General features: G+C 35.7%; 1 protein-coding gene and 1 long non-coding RNA gene across 3 annotated transcripts; one reads left to right on the top strand and one right to left on the bottom strand.

Annotated features, from left to right (window-relative positions):
- On the top strand, nt 1-24297 carry LOC105318623 (ubiquitin carboxyl-terminal hydrolase 24). 2 transcript variants are annotated; one of them, XM_034456705.2, is made up of 58 exons: nt 1-395; nt 639-816; nt 1913-1980; nt 2215-2358; nt 2685-2807; nt 3555-3590; nt 3730-3795; nt 3930-4070; nt 4360-4518; nt 4610-4724; nt 4892-4995; nt 5113-5220; nt 5323-5418; nt 5548-5709; nt 5840-5923; nt 6041-6190; nt 6668-6799; nt 7476-7587; nt 7720-7796; nt 7958-8098; nt 8248-8301; nt 8415-8527; nt 8641-8818; nt 9113-9211; nt 9335-9442; nt 9650-9777; nt 10232-10316; nt 10636-10803; nt 11099-11443; nt 11570-11723; nt 11892-12047; nt 12360-12582; nt 12686-12747; nt 12869-13054; nt 13288-13399; nt 13537-13681; nt 14066-14226; nt 14398-14578; nt 14714-14796; nt 14944-15082; nt 15453-15572; nt 16038-16291; nt 16537-16676; nt 16939-17077; nt 17529-17730; nt 17963-18066; nt 18207-18320; nt 18611-18710; nt 18892-19011; nt 19126-19215; nt 19406-19523; nt 19638-19756; nt 20615-20725; nt 20854-20919; nt 21223-21313; nt 22368-22522; nt 22930-23022; nt 23452-24297. In XM_034456705.2, the coding sequence occupies exons 1-58, from the start codon at nt 144-146 to the stop codon at nt 23593-23595; spliced, it is 7608 nt and encodes a 2535-aa protein (XP_034312596.2). In that variant the 5' UTR covers nt 1-143; the 3' UTR covers nt 23596-24297. The 2 variants fall into 2 exon arrangements, with proteins under 2 accessions (XP_034312596.2, XP_034312595.2); XM_034456704.2 differs by having other exon boundaries at nt 636-816.
- LOC136269913 (uncharacterized) lies at nt 24233-25135 on the bottom strand. The gene is made up of 2 exons (XR_010707536.1): nt 24350-25135; nt 24233-24297 (listed from the first exon to the last, which is right to left on the bottom strand). It is a non-coding gene; the product is annotated as an uncharacterized lncRNA (long non-coding RNA).

The following is a 25135-nucleotide window of genomic DNA, read 5'->3' as shown; positions in this document are numbered from 1 at the left end:
ACTCTTTAATTGTGATCGTCAAGCCAATATGGCGTACAGCATGCTGAAAATAAAAGTGGGAGTTAACTAGTTACGACGTCTTCAGGTATTCTAGATATAAAATGTAAGAGAGTGAGGGATACAGGGAGTTCCGTTGTTCAAAGATGGAGGTGGAGGAGGAGCACGTACACACCCTGCTCAGTATGGGGTTCCCAGAGTCCGAAATAAGGCGGGCCCTTCGAAGGGCCAAGAATGACCTGAATGAAGCAGTAGCTTACCTGACGAACGACCAGACGTTGCCGAGTGACTGGGAGGAGGTGGACGATGTAGAAATGAAGGACATTCACTCACGGCCGAGCCAGACAATGTACAGCCCGTCCCCTCCTCCCAGTTATGATGATGTCCATGCCATGGAGGTGAGCTTTTGATTTTGTGGTCATTACTGTACACCTAGGCCTGTATTTTTTAGTGATAATTATCCAAGTCAATTGTTTAATAGATATTTCCTTATAACGTAAAGATTACAGGAACTAAAATTATTAAAGCAATGAACCTAATTTTAGCTAAATTAGTGCACATAATTTCCTCATAATTTAGGTCATGTCGTGTTGTTAAAATCAAAAGTTAAAAACTAAACCAAACTTTACTATACTTAGCAGAAGACAGATGAAAATGGAGAAAATGGTGGCACGGAAGAGGAAAACCCCTTAGAATTTCCTGTCACCAATCTGTATGAACTTGAGGGTCGTGTATTTGCTGAACACTGGTCCATTCCTTACAAAAAGGAGGAGTCACTTGGAAAATGTCTCATTGCTGCAACAAGACTAGCAGAAGCCAGTGAGTAATTAGCTGGGCTATAAATTAGACCTACCTACAGGATGCAGTAATCAGCAGTAGTGTTATTGAGTGCTTTGTCTTTGAATTGTGACCTACAAACTGCATTATAATTGACTCCAAATCTATTACAAAATAATTTTTCTTTCTTATTATTGGAGCAAACAATCTACATTGGGTCTTGCCCTTATAGAGAGCAAGTATATACCATAAAACTTTAAAAATAAGCCCCACCTTATTTCAACTCTTAGAAAAAAATTGAGGCTAATTTTCATGGCACTTTGTGCTTGATTGTATTCTAAATGTTATGGTTTACTTCTAATGATATTATAAAATTGTGCCAATGACACTACTCAAGCAAACCTGTACCCAAGAGGCTAAATTAATAGGTTACATTTCATTTAAGTGAATAATGTTAAATACCTCAGTAAAGGAGAGAGTATAAGGTAAGTTTTAATCTGAAATATGATTTGAATTCATTGTCTTCACCTGTGTTAGAATTGATTTTTTCATCAATAAATGGATGACAATATATAAATTGGAGATTTGATATTTGTTCAATACATTTTAAAAAGGCAAAAAATAAAATATCATTCAGTTTTTCAGGCAAACATTTTAAAATATGATGTTATTTGTGCAGCGGGCAGGCAATTAATTACAAGATTTAATGGGGAAAAAAATTAAAAATAAGTCAATGATTTTTTTAATTGAAAATTTTGAGTTATTTCCCTTTCAAATGCTGCATTAAAATAAATTGTTTGCTTCGCTGCATACTGAATTTCAAATGATTATCTTCACCCCTTTCATACTCCTTACAAATGGCCCATGTTTGATGTAAAATGAATAATTAAAATTGTATGAAAAAAGCTACATTTAAAAAGAAAAAGCACTTATATGCAATTTTTAATATTTTTTTTTACAAATGTATCTAGCCTAAAGACTTTTCACAAATATTCGTCTGATTGGCATTGCTTCGATTTGTTTGCATACTTCAACTCTATTTGATGGAGTAGCCTGGCCTCAGTACTTTCAAGTTTCAATTGCCTCATTTGTTCTGTATTCCCTTGGTATTTCAAAATGTTTTTTTTTCCTACCAAAGACCTCACAGAGAATGATGAACACTGCAGGAGGTTCCTAGAGAGATGCATGCCAGAGTCATTCCAAAAGGTGGGTTGCTGTTCTACCTTAACTAAATTTGATCATTTCATCAAAGAAACATGAAGAGTTTTAAACACAACCAGCCTTTTGATCCTGATTATTTTGATGGTTTGATTTATAAATTTTCATCGAAGAAATATGAAGAGTTTTAAAGACATTCAGCCTGTATTTACTAACTATTTTCCTTGGTTTGATATTCATTTTCTGGTTTTATAATAGTTTTTTTTTATTATTCATCAACAGTTGATGACTTCAGGGGCTGTACACAGATGGAACGCAGAAATACAGGAAGGGATATTTAATATGGCTGAATTGTTTATTGATATGTGTGTAGCTCGCCTTCAACATTTACCTATACACCATGAGATCCTTAACATTCTCACACTGGTAATTCTATATTTTTTTTCCAATTCAGTTACTGTAGACCAACTTATATTCATGTGCCAGAAATATTCAGGAGGTTTGCAAGAATCTCGTTATGGTAATTGCCCTCAAATGTTTCTGGTATATTATTTTCGAAATTTAAAATTATTCCCGCCAAACCAGTTTATCTCTGCTTAATTGCTAAATAAATTCGCCATAAATGAAATTTGGTTAACAGTACTCGGTATTATTTACCGGTACTTACTTTACATGGTTGTTTATAAGGGAGAGAGAAAAGAATGTTGCTTTGATGTGGATTATGACTACCTTTCTTTTTTATTTTTCTGTAGGTGTTCAATAAAGAAAGCGAGTTTCATTTTAAAAACCGTTCCAAGAGAGACCGTACATATTGGGAAGATAAGCTGGAAGATGGTCAGTTATATACTGCGAATACTGGCTACAAATCTTCCATCGTAAGTTAACTAGATGTACTTCTGTATTTACTGGCATTGAGATTTTTTCTGTATTTATTAGGATTTCTTTGTAAAAGTCAGATTTCGATATTAGTTGAGTGTATTTCTGTAATGGAGATGCATGTTGATCCACACAAAATAGGTTACATGTATGTGAAACTTACTTGTGATTATTTTTAACTCATTAAAATTTGTGGGACCCCAGTTTTTATGTACCTGTACTTCCCTTTAAATTATTAATGGATTTTGTGAATTTAATTTTGTAAATATGGATGACTTTCTTGATATTTTCCCATTATTTTCAGCTATAAATCATGTTTCATAGAAATCTTTAAAAATGTTTATTCATAGACGAAGGGAAAATTTAAGAAAAATTCTTTTCCCTCTATAAATTGATTATTTCATTGAAATATTTTTCAATTCTATAAAGAACCATTTTAACAAGGGCTTGGACTTTCGGTAGATGTGTCAAACAGCAATGTTACATAGGACTGTCTATTTCATTGCTGGCCACTCAGCCATGGCTCTTTGAAATCCACAAGATTTGTCTGGCTTTTAAGCAAAGACTACGCAATTGGTGCATATTTCGCTTAAAACTGTGTCATTTTTAACTTGTTTTGACGCAAGTAATAGATAGCTACGTCCAACCGAAAGTCCGAGGTCTTGTTAAAATGGTTCTATATTGAATGTTTTGTTCTTGTTTTTTTTTGTTTAGCTGATAAATGCTCATTTAAAATCCATTTTCAGGATCCCTATGGTTGGTTGACACATGTTATAAATAGGGTATGTACATGTTCATGTATATAGATTAATATGTACCTTGATTTTTCTGTTGCTTTGGATGAATGTAATAAAACGGTATTTTATGTATGACAATTGATCAACTTAACAAAGATTTTAATGCACAAATTTTGATTTGCAGTTTGCCTTCAAAGGAGGATTTAATGTAGTAAGAAAATTATTGGAAAATGAAGAATTGGATGCCCCAGTAAGTACTTTGAGTGCTTGATGAACTACCTGTATGTATGTCACAAGTGATGTATGAACATGTATGATTTCAAAAAGAATGTAGGTTAAAACAAGTTGAGCAATCTTTGATTGGATGATTTTTTCTCTTTGCAGTCTATGGCTGCCCTCCTTAGGCCGTTTGGTATGTGTGCAGAATTCCTGAATCCTAAGGTAGTCACAGAAATACTGGCCCCTGGAATGGAGAAGACAATCAAGTACATACAAAACCTGGAGGAAAAAGACCTCAAAGAAAAGGTATTGGTGCCTTGATGATGATAAGGTTGCTGTTGATAATCCTGTTGATTATTATCATGAGGATGATAATAATGATCATGATTATATTGATCCTGTAGATGATCAAAAAGAAGAGTCTTTTAAAATTTTAAAATTTCAGTGATGTGCATATACAATAATTGTCAATAAAAGATATACGTAATGCTTACATGTACATTGATTATTTATTTTGAAGATTAAAGAATTATTGCCACTGACTATTTAACTGTTAATTATCAATTAACAATTATTTTGCCTGTGTGTTTTGTAGAAAATAGGCAGTGTGTCTGACCTGCTGGCTTCTATGAAGTTGTTGTGTATACAGATGTGGCCTCAGCACACAGAATCTCTGGATGACCTGCGATTGGAAGTTGCCCTTAGAATGTTGAAATCTCCACATTTCAATGCCCGAATGAATGCTTTAAAGGAGGTGAAGACCAGAACTTTATCTGAATACATGTATCACATTCAGGGAAATTTAATTAACTGTCTTAATTTCATTTCATTTTCCTTGTATTCAGGTGACAAAGCTGATTGAAGATGCCACCTCAAATAAAGTGTCCAAGACTGCTATTGATTACAAAACAATACTGCACTGGCTTGTGGAAAACAAAGTTCTCTCCATTGCTCTAGAGGGTAAGGATATACCGGACAGTGTTACAAAAATTTTATAGGAACAAGATGATCTTGTTTCAAGGTAGCATATTCTGGCTGCAAGACTTTTTTCTCAATTTCTTTTATTTATTGAAATAGGTGGTCGTCTGTATTGTTCTATTATAGATAATTTTGTTTTTGTTTCTCAGGCAATATAGACCAAGTCCAGTATTGTGAAAAGGTCAAGGGGATTGTGGACTTTTTGGGATCTGAAATCACGATAGAGGAGTTAGCCATGATCTGGAAAATGCAGGTAAATCTCCATTCAATGAATCACAGAGATACTTTGTGTTTTGCATTAACTTGAATGTATAAAAATCAGAAGGCTCTTAATATGTTAGTCTTTCAATCTTGTTTTTTTGTTATATAGGTTGGCCAAACCAATCACGTGATAGACAACATTCACTCCATCATTGCTGCAGCGGCAGTCAAGTTTGACTCGGCTCAACTTGAAAACTTGTTTTTGTTAATACAAAAGGTAAGTTATTTTGCTCGCTGTTTTCAAAGGGAAAATATATTGAATTTAATTGCAAGACCAAAAAAAAAATCAAGTTCACTGTATTTGTTTGTTTTTAAACAGAAATGGCAGGATGACCATAATCGTATGAAAGAAAAGCTGTTACGACTTATTGGTAAAATAGGAAGAGATGCTAAGGAACCCAAAACCACAACCAGAGTAAGGCAATGGGTAGTTTGGAAAATTCATAAAATCAAAGACAGAGCTGTATAAAGATTTTCTGTAAAAATTTCTTTCCAAATTTTTCAATGACTGGAGTATAATTCAGCGGTTGGTTTCCATTGCCAGGTCCTAGAGCTACTGTGGGATCTCTCTCATTTACCCACCCTGTCCCGGCAGCTGATTGAGTTAGCATTAGAAGAACACCTGGCCATTCTCAGTGATTCCTTTAGTGTTCGAGAACAAGTCAAGAGGAACTATGTCATCAAGTGTGTTGATGATATCAGAAAGGTCAGAGTTTGTATGGGAGAAAATAATATATGTCCAGAATTCTTGAACATGGAGGTTTTTTTTTATTGTTGCTTTGATTACACATGTGTGATCACATTTACCAGTATATATTGTTGTTTTTGATTAACAGGGTGCTTGTGTATTACCATCTCTAAAGCAGCTGCTTAATATATGTAAAAACATTATGAAGCAAAATAACCATAAATCTGAAAAGGTAAGTCACAACTGATGCTGCATGTACATGTAAATGTTGACGTCATTGTCTAAAGTTTGAAGGCACATGTAATGGTTGCTAGAAATATACTGATATTGCATTGACATTACATTATAGGGTATTTTACATGAACTGAACAAAAACCATGATGTGATTAAGCTGGTGACCCAGAGTCTGATCAAGCTGCACAAACAAGCCCTGGTGACGGCGGGGGACGGCCACCTGGGGCCGGACATTGTGGTGGACACCAGATACCCTCACTCGGAGGTATGCAGATATCGCCTCTGCTAGGGGTTTGAACCTTGATCCTTTGGCTTGCACATCCGCACTCTACTGATCCAACAAAAGGGTTAACCAACTAGCCAGGGATAGTTGGCAAAATAGTTACGCCATATAAATAGACTACAATTATTATCATTTAAGATATTTTGTAAATATAAATGTATTATACGATGCATTTGTTCTGATGTTTGGATTGATATGCTAAATGCATATAGTTTGTCAATAATGTGTATAGAAAAAGAGTCAGGAAAAAGATTCAAATTAGAAATTACATGAACCGGTAGATTAATTTCAACTGGGTAATTTTTTACCATCAACCCTTCTTAAAGACTTTGATTTTTATCTATTTTTATCTTACATGTACATGTATACGAATTTCGGGAAGTTAGATTATCCAATTTATTATTGTCTGTCATCATTCCTTTTTGATATTCTGACAATGCATTTTCTGTTTGATTACAGTATGTGACCACCCACCTACAATTTCTCCAGTACACCTTGCAGGAGGGGGCCCTGTATCTGCCCTGGAGTCGGGCTCGAGACATCTGGGGGACACTCATCGCAAACTCAGAGGCCTGTAACTGGGACAGAGAGGTGAGGAATGCTTTAAGTGTAAAAAAACATGGAACATTATAGCATTGAATGATTTATTTTTGACGTCGTCGTGTCAATAACTGCTGTCAGGTGAGCAGACAAATTGAATAACGCGCGTTAGCGCGTTATGATAATTTGTTTGCTCACCTGACGGCAGTTATTGACACGACGACGTCAAAAATAAATCATTTAATGCTTATATTTACATTCCCTTACTGAAGAAATCAATTGTTTACTTAAATAAATTGATATAAAGTGCAGATCACGGAGGGAGTGAGTAAGTAACAGCAAGAACAGCTGTTTTGCAAAACCGGTTCAAACTGTTTTTCACATAGACTGTTGAGATGTGATCGACGAGCATGAAAATATAATCCATGATAAATAACTCTTGAAATGTTGTTTTTAACAATAAAGTCAACTTTTTTGTTGAATAATTATAAAACATGGTGTTTTGACAAAATTCATGCAATGCATTTTTAACAGATAACATAGGAATCACTGTTTGAGAACTACTTATGTAAATTACTCGTAAATTCATACGCAGTGAATAGGTGTTGCATTTAGAGGCATTTAAACATCACGGAATTTAAAGGAAAAACACAGTAGAATGTAAATATAATTATTTATACAGTGATTCTTGGACAATCATTCCCACTCTCTATTGTTCTTTTTTCAGACCTGCTTTGAGTGGTTCAGTAAAGGTCTAGCTGACCTGGAGATGGACACTCAAACTCAATTGTTTCAGAAAGAATTGTTGAAATTGGATCCCTCAAAACTCACTGACAAAGGTTGGTGTTATTTTTTTATTTAAGAGATTTTGATTGGTATTCATATAGCTGATAATGATTGAAAATTGTGTTAATAAGATGAAAAAGTAAGCAATTAAATTCAAAAATGATTTTTTTTTCTTTCCATTATAGGTTTCACCTGTTTTAAGAATTTCTTTGAGAATGTGAACAAGTATGAGCACCGGCTGAAGACTGATGGTGGGAGACTGGTAAGATCAGTCAGTGATTGACTCCTTTTTTTTCAATAGATAATTTGTCATCAGATTTCAATGTATGGTTTGGAAAAACATTTGGTACATTTATTACTCAATAAAACACATTTACATGCATTGTCCATGCATTTTCAATCTGATGTAACTGATCTCTGCAGGTTGTTGAGAAAAGTGACCTGCTTGGCTTGGACTATATATGGGAGATTTGTCTCAACACGCCAGACGAGGCGATAGCAGACAAGGCTATCCAGCTCCTTCTGTGCGTCAGCTATACAAATCTTGCTGTCAGACTCAAAAGGGTAAGTGTGTGCTCAGAAGCTCAGAACAGCTGAAAACCATGAACTATTGATGACATAAAGTTTATGGAAAGGATGTATCCTCATTTTTCAGTGAACTTATATTTTAAAAATCTATTCCAGTATACAAGAGTATTGTTCTCTGTTTTTAGGATACCGTGAGTCTACACAAGAAATTCATATCTGAATGCTCCAATAGATTAGAGGTACTTTGTTGTGTGTTTCTCGTTCACTGCGGTATTTTGACATTCAATGAGTTACCTGTCTTCCCACTGAACTGATTGATATTTAATTTTGTATGATGTACTGTGATTTCCAGGCAGCTATGATAGGGATGGGGGGAACTGCCATAGCCCAGGCTATAACATGGGCCACTAAAACTCTAACGGCAGCTATTGTTAAAGAGGTAGCTAATGTGCCTCCACCCTCAAGGTAAAGTAATATGTACATTGGCTTCGTTATTTAATTTTAATTGTTAATTTTATGACCGAAAAGAGAACTAACCAGTTTTAAAATATTTTTTTCAATCTAATGATGAATTGCAGGTCCATAAAGTTGATGAATATTGAACGTCTGCTGTGGATCGCAGAGGTTTATGTTCTAAACGTTGAGGAGAACCATCACACGACCAGAATTATCCTCCCTCATGGAGCCTCCTTCCATGGCCTACAGATCAACCTGATGATCACCTGCGAGTCACCTAAGCAAGAGTTTATTCTGTTGGTCAGTAGATATTTTGTCATGTATATGTACATGTATGTTGATGGAAGACTTGTGATTTGTAGCTAGAGAGTGAAAAAAGGAAATGAAATCAAAAGTTTAATTGATATTTTATTATTGCTGCCATTCAAGATGAGAGATTTACCATTACCTTTTATCCATGAATGCTACCGTTAGTTTTGAGTACCACATGTGAACATAATATTTGAGACATGTCCAGTGCATTTAACTATTTGGTCACATATTTTAAACTATTTGGTCACATATTTTAAGATTACTGTTGTTTCCTTTTGACAGTGCCATGGAAACGAGACTTTAGGATCTGTCAGGGGTCGGATTGCTAACAAACTCCGGCAACCAACCGACAATGTACAAATTGTGGCCCAGGACAAAATGGTATGAATTTTTTTTCTTCCAAATTTGTATGTATTGTACATATACATGTATTCACAAGGTTTGAGATCTGGTTTGTTTTGTGTACATGTAGTTACTACAGTGTCTGTATTGTATACATTGTAGTTGGACTCGCAGAAGGATCAGAAACTGCTGCACCAGCTGGAGTTTGAGGATAATCAGCTGATTCAGGTCCGCCTGACCACGCCCACTCTACAACCTCTGGGAAAAGAGGTCAGTTCTTTTTCAAACCTTGAATCATTTCGAACAACATCTGCCCTTAAAAAATTTACGATGTATGTTTAGCTACACATATTTACTTGTACTCATTTACATTATGCAATATGTTCTTAATGAATATTTGTGCATGTACATGTATATACATGTACCTGTTCATGGAAGCTATGACTTTGATAATGGCCAACCTTTTTACACTTGTAGCCTATGACTCCAACTTCCAAACAGAGCTTTGATTTGGAGCAAGAGAAGATGCTTCCTGGTGTTGTGATGGCAGTGGAAGGACAGGTGTTTGATATGCTGTATCAGCTAGCAGATTTAGATGAGTCCAGGTGTGTAAGGAATGAAGAACTGCAGTCAAACATTGCACAAATGAATGAATGATCATTTTTTTTATACCCCTGCTCCGAAGGAGAAGGGGGCATACTGTTTTACCCTTGTGTGTCTGTTTGTCCTTCTTTCTGTCTGTCTGTCCATAACAAAAAATTCTGAAGCATTTTTCTCAGCAACCATTTATCACTGATGCTTCAAATTTTATACACTATTTGTTTATGTATGCAATACGTTGGGATTTATTTTTGTACCAATCGGACGTCAACTTCCTGTTAAATGTTAACTTTGCCTTTTTTGTATATTCACATTAGAGTGAGGGTATTACTAGTGAGCATTGGCTCACAGATATTTTTTTTTAAATGGGTAGAGAAACATGTAATTAATATAATTAATTGTCAATATTTGAAAGAAATATTTGTTTGATTTACTGATACATGTATATCTTCCTTGTAGGATAACACACCGAGTGAGAAAGTTGCTGATGCTAATACCAACTGATCCACAGATCTCAGAAACTCTGGAATGCATTGCAAACAAGGTGAGTCTAAATAGACCTACTGATTATAGTAAATGTGTACCTATATGTATTTCAGTCAGCTATTTAGTGCATTTAATTTCATGTAGCAGCACATTGTGTGAGTACATGTATGTTGCACTCTCATACACATGTACATTGTACACATGTTTGACATGTTTGTACTATAATTAACAAAATGTAAACTACCACACACATTCTGAATATTAAAGCATGTAATAAGTAATTGTGTTTAACATATGCCAGTGTTTTCATATATTCAGAAAATGTATAAAATTTGGGTAAAAAATTACTAACATTTACCACTTTCATCTGTTGACAGGTACCGAAGCAGTGTGCGGAGGATGTAAGCCCCAGAGCTAGTCCTAGAAAGTCCACATCAGCGTCTCCCCTCCCCAGTCCCCGCATGTCCCCCAAGGAAGTGCTCAAGTCACTGTTTGATGCCACTGCCCAGGATATGTCTGCATTCCGAGTGCTTTACAATCTAGAGGTATGGTGCAACAACTGAAAAAGACAAAAAACACAGGACATTGTTAAATTATCCTGTTTTTGATTCTTATTCTACTAAAAAACGTTTTTTGAAATGAGTTTGAAATGTAATAGGCGTCTGATCTATGAATTAAAGTTTGTGTGTGGTAGTGACGAGGTTTTTAGAAATGCATGAAATGATAGAAAATAGATGTAAAGTGCATGGACAAAATCATGATCACTGAAAAGCTTTGGTTTGTAAACACATTTGATCAGTATATTAAAGCATTCATGTATGTGCATTCTGTTTCCTGTAGGTGTTGAGCAGTAAGCTGATGCCCATTAGTGTGGACCTCGCCACTCGGATAAGTAGCCAGGCATTCTGTGACGACTTCCTGTCCGTTGGTGGACTTCAAATGGTGGTCAACGTCCTACAGGCGGAGTCCCTCGCCCCCGAGGTCAACTACACCATCAGGCAGGGCTGTTATGCAATATGTCTGCAGCTTGCCCGCTTTCTTTTATGTGGGCAGACAGTTTCCATGGACGCAGATGAGGCTCATGCCGGCAACGAGGAATCAAAAACTGCATCAAATTTGCAGTTGGCCTCATCCCCTGCTAATACTTCATTTAACAAGCATTCTGCTGGAAGCCATGCTGTACAGGTATGTCTAAAAGTTACTTCACATCTTAAGATTTAAATGAATGATGGCTTTATAAACTATTCAAATTATATAAGATGGGAAAAAGTAATTTTCATTTTGCATGTAAATGCATGGTTACTATTGCAGACAATGGATGTCCACACCTTCACAGAGACGGTGTCCTGTTTCTTGAGGGTGACGTGGGCGGCGGCAGCTGGAAGACTCCACCTCATCGGTACATCTCAGGTGATGATTGACAGCTCCTCGGGTCATGGTAGGAGAAGCAGACAGAGTAGCACAGGTAAGGAAAACAACCTGTCCCTTCAAATCTCTAACTCTGAGTTATGAAATTAGATGGAAGTCCCCAATTTCCAAGAATTTGGTTTAACTTGAAAAACTGTATTTGTAATACCTTTTGCAATAGGTACATGTATTTATCAGGAAGTAAGACTTGATATATGTTTTTCAGGGAGCACGGCCAGCACAGGGAGTGAGAGTGATTGTCAGAGTCTGCATGCAGGGGTGTGTGCCAAGGCTCGGGACATCCCCACCAAGGACTGTAACATAGCGCGCGAGGCTCTGGAGATCCTCATCACATGTCTGCAGATCAGATGTGAACTCATCGGTAGGTTCACAATGTGTGCTGGTTTTTAGAAAAACTCAGATATCCAATACATGTTTCTTTAGTAGAATGCAATTTTCCCCTTCAGTAGTCTTTAAGGGACATTCATTAAATAATGATATGAATATTAGTTTAGGCTTGAAGATTTTCTATCTATCTTCAAGTACATGTATTTAAAAATATTTTTGTAAACATTTTGAAAAGATTTATGTACATGTGCATGTACATGTAAGTGTATGATTTGTTACAGAATAATGTGATGGACGGATATACATTGTAAGTTTTCTCTACCATAATCGTTGTTCTCTGTTACAGCCTCTTTTTATTCCCTGCCCTGCAGCAGCGATTTTATAATTGATATTTTGGTGGGTTGCACTAATGCTGACATAAGGAGTGCTGCACTGGAGCAGTTTTTTCTCCTCAGTCAGACAGAGTGCACTGCTCAGCGTACTCCTCATCACTTCATGCTGCAACTGCTGCTTAAGGCATATGTCCCTTTCTGGGTGTCGTCTTCCTCAGCTAGAGGGGTGAGCCAAAGGTCAGTGTATTTTGTGTAAATTACACCTCAATTACTGTAATACACCAGTATGCAATGATTGATTTAGTGATAAGATGTAATTAAAAAGTAATTTTGTTTTCAGGTTGTTGGGTCAGTGTTCTCAGTACTTTGATCTGCTCTGTAAACTTCTGGAAGGCCTTTCAAGTGAGTGCTCAAAAAAGTGTCACTATTATTGGCAATTCATTTTTTGATGCTATGATAGATAATAAATATTGATGTGATCAATAGAAGTGTAAAATAACATATAACATATTAATTATTGCAGCGGAAGATCAGGGAAAACTTCAGATGAACCCAACCTCGATGCTGGAGGATGAGGTGGCATGGTTGGGGAACTTTGTCCCCTCCATTCACCCCGACATGTCAGACACAGACAACAGTCTGCTGGCTGGTCACCTCAAACTCATCAGCACACTACTGACCTGTGAAGGGGTGGATCCAGAGGAGAATGGTAGGTGTAGACAAGTCAGTCCATAGGTGGATCCAGAATTCTTTGTGAATGATTTGTGTGGTACTAAACTGATGATAATTCCACACTGTGTACAAGTTACATGCTTATTTTATTGAGTAAGGTAACAATGATTTTTTTTCCTGTGTAGTGTTGCTGATGATGAGTTTAAACAATACACGCTTATGTACATGTACTTTCCTTTTGAGTTAATTGATTCATTTGATGAATTACAGGAAGAACCTTGGTGTATGATATCCTCCATGACTTCCTCTTTCCTGCTTCTAAAGTGATGATGGACAGTATGAACACCAGTAATGAGGAGAAGCTGGAAGAAGTCAATCCAAAGTAAGAACGCAGACATCTTATTCTGCTGTCTCATTCCAAATATGAAACGTCTCTATAACATACAAAATTCTACAATTTTTACTTGTAAGAATTATAATGATAAAACAAAGTTAAGTTTTGTATGTTGGAATTTTTAGGTGTGGTAATTGTGAGTCTCGTGTGGCAGCTTACAGACTGCTGATCGAGTTAGCCAAGGGAAACTATGCTATGTTAAAAGATGTTTGTAAACAGCTGATTGAAATGCATCATCTTCCTCAGCCGGACTGTGCCAATGAGTGGGAGGTAGGTCATGTCTTATCCAGACATGTTAGCTGTATGTCATTGATAATTCAGAATAAAAGGTTCCTGATAGAAAAACTGGGTTCAAGTTTCAGATGAATTTAGTGTACCCTCTTACATACATTCAATGAGTCTGTATATCATGTTGGATGAATCTCTTATTCAACAATGGGCCTTTTTATGAAGCTATAATTCATATACTTACTCTTATACATGTAATCACCAAGAAATTTCAAACAGTTTGCATGTAATTTAATATATACAATAGGTCTGGTGTGCATATTGTATTTGTGTCTGGATTCAGATTCATTTGCAAAATAGAATCATGTTATAGCTAATTTCTGGTGTTGTTGCGAAGAAATGCTCATTTTTCACCCACTTCTTCAGTACCTCCCCCCTGTTGATGGCCGTGCCCGGTGTGGCTTCGTCGGTCTTAAGAACGGTGGTGCCACCTGTTACATGAACTCAGTCATCCAGCAGCTGTACATGGTGCCGGGAATTCCCGAGGTGGTGCTGGGGACAGAGGAGGATAAACCAGACGAGGAAAGGTCAGGGGTCACCAATGATCTTGTTTATATAAGTGTTTAAAGTTAGGTGATAGAAAGTAGTGTGATTTCTGAAAATGATAGAAACCAAAGCCTCTAATCATAAAAAGTTCTATAATTCTTTGTATTTAGATATGTCCAATATTGATATTGGATAACTTGTTATTTTTTCAGTGTATTTTTCCAAATCCAGCAAGTGTTGGGACATTTACTGGAGAGCAAGCTTCAGTACCATGAACCTGAACGCTTCTGGAAGGTGTTCAAACTCTGGGGTCAGACGGTCAACATTAGGGAGCAGCAGGACGCCTTTGACTTTTTCCAGGCCCTGATTGATCAAATAGACGAGCATCTTAAGGTACATTGATTTAAAAGATACTTCATGTCATACTGAAAGATATGTAAATTAATTTGCTCGACTGTGAAAGGAATCATGAGTGTGATACATGTGTAAATTCAATTATGCATGTATTCCAATTTTGTTCATTTGCAGAGAAATGGAAAGTTGGAGATCTTTAAAAGAAAATTTCAAGGAATATTCTCTGATCAGAAAATATGCAAAGACTGTCCTCATAGGTTTGTGTTCTTGTAACAGCAATCCCATATCAAATAATATTTAATAGATTGGAAATTACCAGTTTCATAAACTTCAAAACATTCAAAAACTTCGGCAACACAAAGAAAAACCCAACAAGACCTGAAGAGTTTATTTGTACAATATAGGTATGAGAGAGAGGAAGCTTTCCTGGCGTTGAATCTGACGGTGAAGAATGCTACACTGCAGGATTCCCTGGACCAGTTTGTGAAGGGGGAGCTGCTGGAGGGGGACAATGCCTACTTCTGTGATAAGTGTGGAGAAAAGGTACAGACATGGTCCTCGATGATCATTTTATTCTGATCATTAATGATATAAAGATTAATGTAAGGAAGTTACTTCCCTTCAAATTGAAAGTTTGAGCCATAGAAAAATAAAAGTAAGCTTCTGGGGACACTGGCTCATAGTTAGATGCTAGTTATTGTCTTATTAAAAAAGGGAATAAATAACTTTTTTTTGTAAGTTGAAAAAGAAAATTGAGTTATTCCCCTTTGTAACTGATGATTTTACTGATTAGGGAGATGTATTCCCTGTCTTTTGCTCTATAATTTGAATATTTTGGCCTGAAATATTAACTTTTTTCAGCTTTGAGTTTCATTTTAACTAAACAGATGTTTTGTTGGTGTTTTGTTAATAGAGAAACACTATGAAGAGGATGTGCATAAAGACACTGCCCCCATTACTGTGTATTCAGCTGAAGAGATTTGGTTATGACTGGGAGGCCAACAGAGCTCTCAAGTTTGATGACTACTTCAAGGTATACTGTGGAATCATTAGATTTCGTGGTGGCTCAATTTTCGTGGAATTCGTGGGTACCTCTCATCCACGAATTAACATCCCCCACGAATTAATAAATTAGGGCTATAAAGTCATATTCCTTTTGTATGTATACAAAAATACACGAAATTACGTCCCCACGAACCTGTAAAATTTAAGCAATCAACGAAAAATAGTCCCCACGAATTTTAATGATTCCACAGTATGTAATTCAGAAAAACACACTTAAAGCAAAGTGCTGGGGATAAATTACATGCATATGTTAAACAATCCGTTACATCCTATTAGTGTATACCGGTAATACAATTCTAGATAAGGGTGAATGAAACTTGTTATGATTATGGGTATATTCTGTAACTTAGTTTTACTGTAAATGATAGCAAATCCCAAGACAACATATATTGCAATTTATGTTTTGAAATAATTCAAAATTTTGTTTTAACAGTTTCCATGGATATTGGATATGGAGCCATACACTACTGACGGAATGGCCCGGCGGGAGGAAGTATTGGAGACGGTGGACAGTAGTTCGGAGTCGGACTCTGGGGAATCCTCGAGTCACGAGGAGAGGGTCCTGGAGATAGTGGCATCGGGAAACAATGTAGAACAGCGACAGATTAACTACGAGTTAGTGGGGATTGTGGTCCACAGTGGGCAGGCAAATGCCGGCCACTACTACTCATTCATCAAGGACCGCAGGTAGTCTTATGTCCTGTGGCCTGATAGGTTGATGTCTTTCTACTGTGATGTTTAAAACTTGTCAAAATTTTACAATGCAATAATTGATTTCCGATATGTGTTCCACATATTCATATTATAGGTCCAAGTTTTGGTACATTGGAACTACACAGAATTCTTTGCTGATGACCTATTCGGAATTTTTCATTTAGATGAACAATTATGGTAATCTTTTTCAGTGATAAGTGAACTTTTCTTACTTCCAGAGGTGACATGATGTCTAATCCACAGAAGGGGAAGTGGTTCAAGTTCAACGACACGGTGGTGGAGGAGTTCGAGATGACAGAGGACAGTCTGGAGGCCGAGTGCTTCGGTGGCACCTACAAGGCCAAGATCCTGGAGCCCAGTAAGACATCTTTTTCAGCAGTCTTAAGAAAAAAAACTTCCATATGTATCAGTCTTTTTTAAGTAACCTGTTAATTGTAACTAAATAAGACTTGAAATATACTTATGAGTTTCAATGTAATATGACTTTAAATATACACATACTGGGTACATAAAAGTTACAACTGAATATGACTTAGTGTTATGTGGGAAGTCTAAAATCTAGTTTAAAACATGTATCTAATACATGTATATCACTGTACAATTCTTGTTGTGATCTGTAGCTACAACTCTGCCAGATGAGCGAGTGCGGTACTGGAACGGCTACATGTTATTCTATGAGAAGATGGAGGAGCCAGCCAAGACCCCTGTCTCAGCTAAAAAATCTAAAATACAGACCAGGAAAGCCATACTGGAGGGAGGGTGAGATATGTTTGTTCACTGTTCTTATATTTTATTATTCACGTCCTATATTCTGTTGATTCAATAATAGATATAAAGTAGGATTTATCTTTAATTTGTTCAAAATGATACACAGATCTACATTCTGTATCAAAGGTTATTTTTGTCCTTGGTTATTTTTGCCATTTGCTCTTATTGTTTTAGGGTGTTTTTAAAATGTGGCTTATTCAAAGGTAGAGTTATGTCTCTGTAAACCCAACTGTGTCAGAATACGGTAAATGGGTTCATTTGGTTTGGAGAACTTTTGAAAGTGTGATTTGGCAAAAATAACAAAGAGACCGAAAACACATTAAGTACATGTATTATGTTTACAATAATCATCCAAAGGTTGTTGGATCAAAATGCAAAGTACCCGGTACTAGTATTATTCATTTAAACTTGAAGGTCTGCATTATACAAATTACTTTTCCAGGAAGGGTGATTTAGACTCTAACAGTTTCATGGAATTGACTGAGTTAGTGCATAAGGGAGAGAAGAAGGGAATATTTATGGATGAGATGCCGGCTAGTATCCACCAGATCATACAGGCCGAGAACCTGACATTTGTCAAAAACCGAGACGTCTACAACACCGACTACTTCAGATTTATCAGGGACTTGGTGGCTGTAAACATGGTAAGTATTACAGTTGTTTACATGCAATAAATTGTTTACAGTACCGTAAGATTTTGGTGTGTGTAAGTATGGTAAAAAAATATTTTTATTTAACAACAAGGTAGACTGAGTCTCTCGTAAATACACTGTATGATATGTGTACGTGTTTTAGAACTTGGAACTGGTTGTCATAAATTGGTAAATTTATGTGAGTATTGTAAAAACTCAAATGGTATCAATCTGCTTTGTACAGAGTAAGGAGAGCCACAAAGATTTCCAGCAGATGTCCGTCACGGCGCTACAGCTTGGCATACGCTTCCTCTTCAACACCTTCTTCAGGTGTAAAAAGAAAACGAAGTAAGTCGCCTGGTTCATTACCTGTCGCTTATACAGTGGTTCACATTCATGCATAAGAACGTGCACAAATGTACATTTATATTATTGTATTCTTATCTTGATACTTGACATGGGTAATCAGTGTTTATTTACATTTAAAGGACTCTTTTGGACGAGTGGGTGGATTTGATAGATGAAATTCTGGAAAAGAGTAAAGAAGCCTGTGATTGGCTGGTGGAGTATCTCAGTGGTTCTGAGGGGTCGTCATATATCAAGTAAGTGGTAAACTTCACAGGTCTACAAAGACACATGTATCTAGAAAAAATTCAGTGCGTATTAAAAGCTATGTAAACATGTTTCCTGACTTACACGTACATGTACCTGTATACACAGTATCTTGAATGTGTAGGGAGAGCTGCATTATTTACATTTTCTGTTTCAGAGCAGAACCTTACATATTCACACAATTTTCTATGATGTACATGTACATGTTTATTGTTACTTGAATGTTCTGTTGGGTGCTGTTTATTTATGACTGTTGATTGATGGATGTGTTCCGTTACAGACCCTTCCTCCTCGAGTGTCCCTGTAGGGATGTCAGGTACACAATGGCGCGGCTCCTGGAGAGGATCATGTCCTCACACTTCAGACATGGAGGGGTCCCGGTAAGTTCAACACCCAACACCCCAACCCCAGTTTAACTTTTCAAAGAAACTTTTTTATTTATTTGAACCCTCTTTGGTGAAAAGAAAATTTCCCTTTTATTTTATGCTTTAGATGTTTTGGAATGTTACCGGTAAGTTGTACATAAAAAAGACATCTGTTATCATATTATTCACCTTGTAGACTCAAAAGTGCTTCAATGAGATTGTGGAAATAATTCTACACATGCTGAGCAAAGATGTAGTGGACCATTGTAAAAACTCCTACCATTACTTTCAAGTCATCAAGTCATATGTACAACTAGTAAGTGTGATTTGGTGAAGATTAGTAAACATACTTGTAGCTAAAGAGTGGTAGTAACATGTAATATACATGTGTATGATGAAGATAGCTTATTTGAGATGTTTTTCTTAACAGGGAACAAAATCTTGCAGCCATATGTTTTTACGACAAGGTTTTCAGCGACTGATAGGGTTTTTAATCGGAAATTCAGGGGAGATAAATCAGGTAATTCTTGGCAGCTGACAGCTCAGTGCTTTCTCAGATAATAATTATGAGTTATTGATTTAGAAATGTAATAAAATTTACATGTAGTTTTTAAACAACAGAATAAAGGCAACGATATGAAATTGTCACAAAATACACATGTAATATAAATTGAACACTGATTCTAATTCAAGTTTTTGTGTTACCTCAGGGACATGACACACCGACCAGGAGATGGAGTTCTATTCAGTCTCGAGAGTTTGGAAACCTCCATGCCTCATTAGCAATACTTGTCTTAAATTGTGATGTATCAAAGTACAGAAGAGAAGGTGAGAGACTGCTACAAAATTTTAAGTAAAATTGATGACAAAAAACATTAAAGAATTCATATTTGCGATCGATTTTGTGATAGTTTGTCAATACATGTATCTTTGTTTATTTAGATCCCGGTGATTATGAAATACGCAAACCTAAAACTGTTTTCCCCATGAAGTTTCTCTTCATGCCACAAGACATGGAGAATTACGTCTTTGGAGCAGAATCATCTCGTTACCTTCGGGAGGTAAATTTGGCTCCAGACAGTCTTACATATATCTGTTATTGGGAGTTGATTTTAATCAACTCTCCTATGCACTTACTCGAGCAAACAGAAAGTGAAACAGTGTTTGGACCTAAGCACAAATCAATACCGCTGACAACACTTAGTTCTTCAAAACAATCGATAAATTCGATGCAATGTATTCTGAAACATTGTTTTTCAGGAAAACTTATTTAAACCTTGCGAGATTTTAAATGGCACAAACAGTTTAGATATTTTTTGAAGTCGTATGTATTCCTCCGCTAGAGTTCAATGTAGTCTCGTTCAACCAGACGCTCAGCTGTCTCCGTTAATATCCGACAAAACATAGAGTCTCTCTTGCTTGTCGGAGATAAACGGAGACAGTCGAGCATTTGGATTAACAAGACTAGAGTTCATGCCTGGGTCCATACCATTTCTCAGAAATATTTCGATTACTGACACTACTTGCCATGCAAAATCACATACCGTTGATTTTAAAATAAATGATAATCGATAAAATCAACTCCCGTCAGTACTTCAGTACTTTGATTTCTACTTCTAGTTGTGCGATTGCGACATAAAATGAACATATGGAGAAGGCTTAAATAGGCATTGCCTGCTGCCTAATCTATTTATGTAAAGATATATTTGCATAATAAAATATGTTGAAATCTAATAAAATGAACTACATATAGTTGATTCCAACATCAAATTTTTTTTTAACCAAAACATTAATTAAAATGACGCAGAAAATAATTGGACAAAGTTATGTATGTCTTCATTTTAAAATACTTTATTTATATGAAAAACTATTTTTATATAATTTTTTCATTCATTAACTGGCTACTCTTCTCTTTATAGGTAATTCATGCCATTCGAGAGGTGGGAACCAGTTTAATAATCTGCGACATGCTGGTATACTGCAGCTTCTGTAACTACCAGTTTAGTGAAAACGTCCTAAAACTTCTAATGGTAAATAAGTGTTGTTTTTTAATTTTTTTATATTCAACCCATCTTAATGAATTTTGCTCTGTTATAATGTTTTAATTTCCTGACACAATATACAAACAATATCTGGGATGTTTTTGAATCATTTTCAGCATCAATACATGACAGCTCCCTCCAATGAACTCAAGCCTGTCTTCTCCTTACTAACAGAGCTATTGGTAAGTACTGTATGTAGGGAAAACTAAGAGGCTGTTCAGTAAGTTGTTCAAATCTGCCATTGATTGAGAAACACCTATTTCCTTATTGTTTTCTTGTGGTGGGTTTGAATCCAGATAATTTCATGTCAGAGTTCAATAATTTATTCTTTGTCTATTTTTTTTTCATTTCCAATTATATACATGTACATGTATTATCAAAGGAATTTTGGCTTTAATTTTGCTTGAGATTATATTGGCAGTGTATATTTACATTCAAAATTGTGAAAGGAATTTTCAGAGCAGTGCGTGATGATTTCATTTTAGATGCTGGAGGATCCAGTGCAGGGCCAGCGAATTAAGGTGGTCATTGACGGAGTGACGGACAGTGCTGGCACGGCTTATGATGGTCTGCTAGGTAAGCATTCACATCAGTACTGCAGCTGCAGTGCAGCATTAGCAGATTCTTACAGTGATTATTACCATATCTTGAGCAGTGATGGATTATTTGGATATTATTTCAAGCAATGAATACCTTGTACATGCAAATTGGTTGAATATTTTTTTAGAAATTTATGTAAAATTTAGGGCTAAGGAAATTTATGTGGCATGCAGGATTTTTACTGCAAGAGTTATTTTTCTTTTAATCTTCTTTTTTACTTTATTTTCAAAGAGGATTACCTTTTTTTATAATTTTAATTGTCACCAATGTTTGTATTGCAATAGAATTAATCCTTGCAGTAGCTTTAAATCCAATACGGTTTTGGGTGCCTGAATTTAAACAATAATTTTTTTTGCCTTCATCATTGGGATGCATTTAAATGAAAGATATATGTTTTTTAAGTATTAAGGAATTCAAAATTGGCTTTTTTGAACTACATGTAAGGTTCAAGTGTATGAACTTTTCTGATCATATGGTTGTCCTGTGTCCATAAGTCTGTCTATCTGTAAACTTCAAATATTTTGACTTCCTATTAAGAGCCAATAAACCAAATTAAACCAGACTTGCTTCAAATCATCACCAAGTGAGGGAGAAGGAAGTTGATTAAATGAAGGGCACCATATTCTTGAATTTGGAGTGAATTTGCAAATTAAAAGGTGTTAAAGAGAGGGCATCTTAAAAATCTTCTTAAAAACCACTGCTAGAGAAATATCAGTATTTAAAGAGCTCATTCTTATAAAGCATATGCTATGTTCAAACCATTGCATCCAAATGCTATTAGCAATAAAGGGGAACAGTTCTCTGTATAGATATTTGTGGAAAGTATTAAAAGCAGTATTATCTCACAAACTATTACTTAAAACTCATCAATACTTGAATTATATGCCAGAATGTACATGTATTTTATGTAATATATGTATATAGAAAGGAATAAAAAATATTAAGAAGGTGTTCAATGTGCCTCTTGTTTAAGCAATGTAGAAATTTAATATTTGAGTATTTGAGCAGTGAGTTTCATGGTTTACTTCAGCCACCGTGAGATTGAATCATGCCACAGACAGCCGGCGATCCTACACTTGTATCAAGTTCCTGGTCAGCTTGGCCAGTAAGAGTGCTCCAGTGAAGGACTACCTGATGCAGATCCCATCCAAGTGGCAGTGGGCCGTCAACTGGCTCAAGAAAAAGGTATGCGTCTTGTATATATTGAGTTAATCCTCGTCCAGTTCAGAAAATAAGGGTTAAGTTTTCAGAGTAAAAGGCATATGCATGTTTGTACATTTGATCTGGATCATTGCTGTTGTGTGCATTAAATATAGATTTGCCGGTTAGACCTCAATGAATGAGACCAAATGTGTAGAATCTATCAATTAAAAGGTGAAAAGTGAATTGTATTAAAATCTTCATTCATATTTTGCACTTAATTATGAATAGGCTGATGTTGCTGATTATAGTGTGTAAAAATTTGTCCGAACCAATGGGAATGGTAGATATTATCTAACAATAGAACTTTAATAATTTGAAGGTTCATTTATCTACGCATTACATTTGAATTTTGCATTCACTTTTCATTACTGTTTTGAATTTGTTTTCAGATGTCGGAGTATTACTACACTCCTTCCTCTACGTCAGCAATCTCCAATGAGGACTCCAACAGGAAATCCTTCCAGAGAACCTACAGTGCCCAGGTAAATGATAAGGAGGGGGGTGAACATTGTATGTAATTCAAATATCAGTCCAATACTTGGAAGGTTAATCTTAACAGTTTACAGATGTTTTTAAAATAGATTTTGACTCTTGTAAAAAATAAAGATTTTTTCAAACCTTGTATATGACTTGATTGTGTTCAGGTACAATTTGATTTAGTGAACTTCATGTAGTGTATACAGTGTTATTTTTGCCCTTCTACACTTGCAAACAGTTTCGCTTTGTCTGTAATTTGCCCAGACACAGTTTTATTTGAAGACAAATAATCTGAGACATTGGAATTCCCCCCATCTTTAAATTTGCCTGCTGACAACGAGGGTGAAAGGGGCGAAAATAAAATGGGGATGAATATTTCCCTGTATACAGTATTTTGACTATTGGTAAATGTAATTTTCAATTTTCTTTGATAGTCCACACTGGAGGAAGCTAAAGCATTACTGACTGAGCTAGAGTACCAAGAAGGAAGCCCAGAGATGGACACAAACGATGAAGAGGGACAAAGTACTGCACCCTCAAAAGATGAAGTAGACGATTCTAACAGAAAGAAGACATGATTTTCTGTGAAAACATGGAGAGCAAGTGACCGCTGATTTACACATGGGAAAACCAACTGAAGGTTCTTCGAGTGAAATACAAACTGAAAAGCCCTAGTTCCTTGTATGTTGATGAACTGAAATTTTTGATGCTGGCAAAATGAAAAAAAAAAATGTCTACATGACTACTCGGTTGCACATTCAATTTCTTTGTGTGACGCAGAACTGAAGCATTTTACTGCCATTACTGTGTCAGCTCTTGTAGTTACTATAATTATTGTGTACCTAATCAGATTAAGATAAGTATTTCCATGGTCTAGATTTCACATAGAAATGACAAGCACTACGTACTACCAGGTAATGAGAGTACAGGTGTATTTGAATATTCTTTTCTTGTGCACTATGAATGGAGTGTGTAATTTACAGATGAACTTTATCAGTGGTTCATTCAATTGATATTCTGTAAATCTTCCTCCTTAATGTATAATCAAGGTAAAATGGGTTTGATATATTCTGAAACTCAATATGCAGATACATGTATATACAAATAGGACTTTCTATTGAACCCTGATATTCAAGAAGGTATTGTAGGATGGTGAGTCTGTCCGGATCCAGCTCAGGGTGTTTGTTGTGTACTTTTATCTATTTCATGTACTTGTTGTCTTTTCTTTGCATTAGAATTCCATGCAAAACTGTATCGGTTATATAGAAACCTTGATGTACCTGTAGTCTTAATGATTAAGATGTACCTGTAGTCTTAATGATTAAGATGTACCTGTAGTCTTAATGATGAAGAAAGTTTTCACGCCTTCTCTGGATCCTAACTATGCAAAATGTCCAGTTTTCTTTGTTTTAATGGCAAATTGACTGAATATTAAGATCTCTTCGCAAAAATAGTACAACTCTTTCAAATTACTTTATAACTTGTGTAATTACGAATTTCATATATGAACCTTGCTATTTAATTTATGGTGTGTTAATGTTGATGTTAAAATGGCCAAGGTTTTTATTGAAAACCACATCTGTTTAAGATACAATTATAGATGCGAAGCAATGACATGGCAAGCAGTTTACATATTTCATTGTATTGCATTATTGGTAAAATTAGTTAGTATCTTAATGTTTGGACAGGAATATGCATACATCTTTTACTGAATTTATTTAGTAACAGGCAAGGCAAATCTGTGTCCCTTCAACAAGGTAGACTTACGACAATACATGTATTAGGATTAAAGTTTAGTAATTAAGAATCATTGATTCAACTACATGAAAACAAATAGTAGCTATTTAAGGTACAATTTCTTTATTGTAAAGAAATGTAAGAGTGGCCATTCATATTATGTATTAGAAATGAAATTTACACCCCCCCCCCTTTTTTTAAAAATGTACATAGTACCCGATTCAATACAATTCTGTTTCAGAATTTTGGATTGATTTCTCTATCAGACATGTTTAATTAATTTGTTGCCAATTTGCTATCACTAGACATAGATTATATTAGTGAACCTTTTATTACCAATTTTGTGTACACTTTTTTCAATATATTTTCTTTTTCAGATTA

Source organism: Magallana gigas, chromosome 7 (assembly GCF_963853765.1).
Source record: "Magallana gigas chromosome 7, xbMagGiga1.1, whole genome shotgun sequence".
Taxonomy (NCBI): Eukaryota; Metazoa; Mollusca; class Bivalvia; order Ostreida; family Ostreidae; genus Magallana; species Magallana gigas.
This window is presented reverse-complemented; position numbering and strand designations above follow the sequence as displayed.

Bases quoted from the DNA above. Each gene is read 5' to 3' on its own strand.
- LOC105318623 (XM_034456704.2), top strand. From the start codon at position 144: ATGGAGGTGGAGGAGGAGCACGTACACACCCTGCTCAGTATGGGGTTC. The intron at 817-1,912 runs GTGAGTAATTAG...TTCCTACCAAAG, and splicing joins AACAAGACTAGCAGAAGCCA to ACCTCACAGAGAATGATGAA. The intron at 15,083-15,452 runs GTACAGACATGG...TTTTGTTAATAG, and splicing joins GTGATAAGTGTGGAGAAAAG to AGAAACACTATGAAGAGGAT.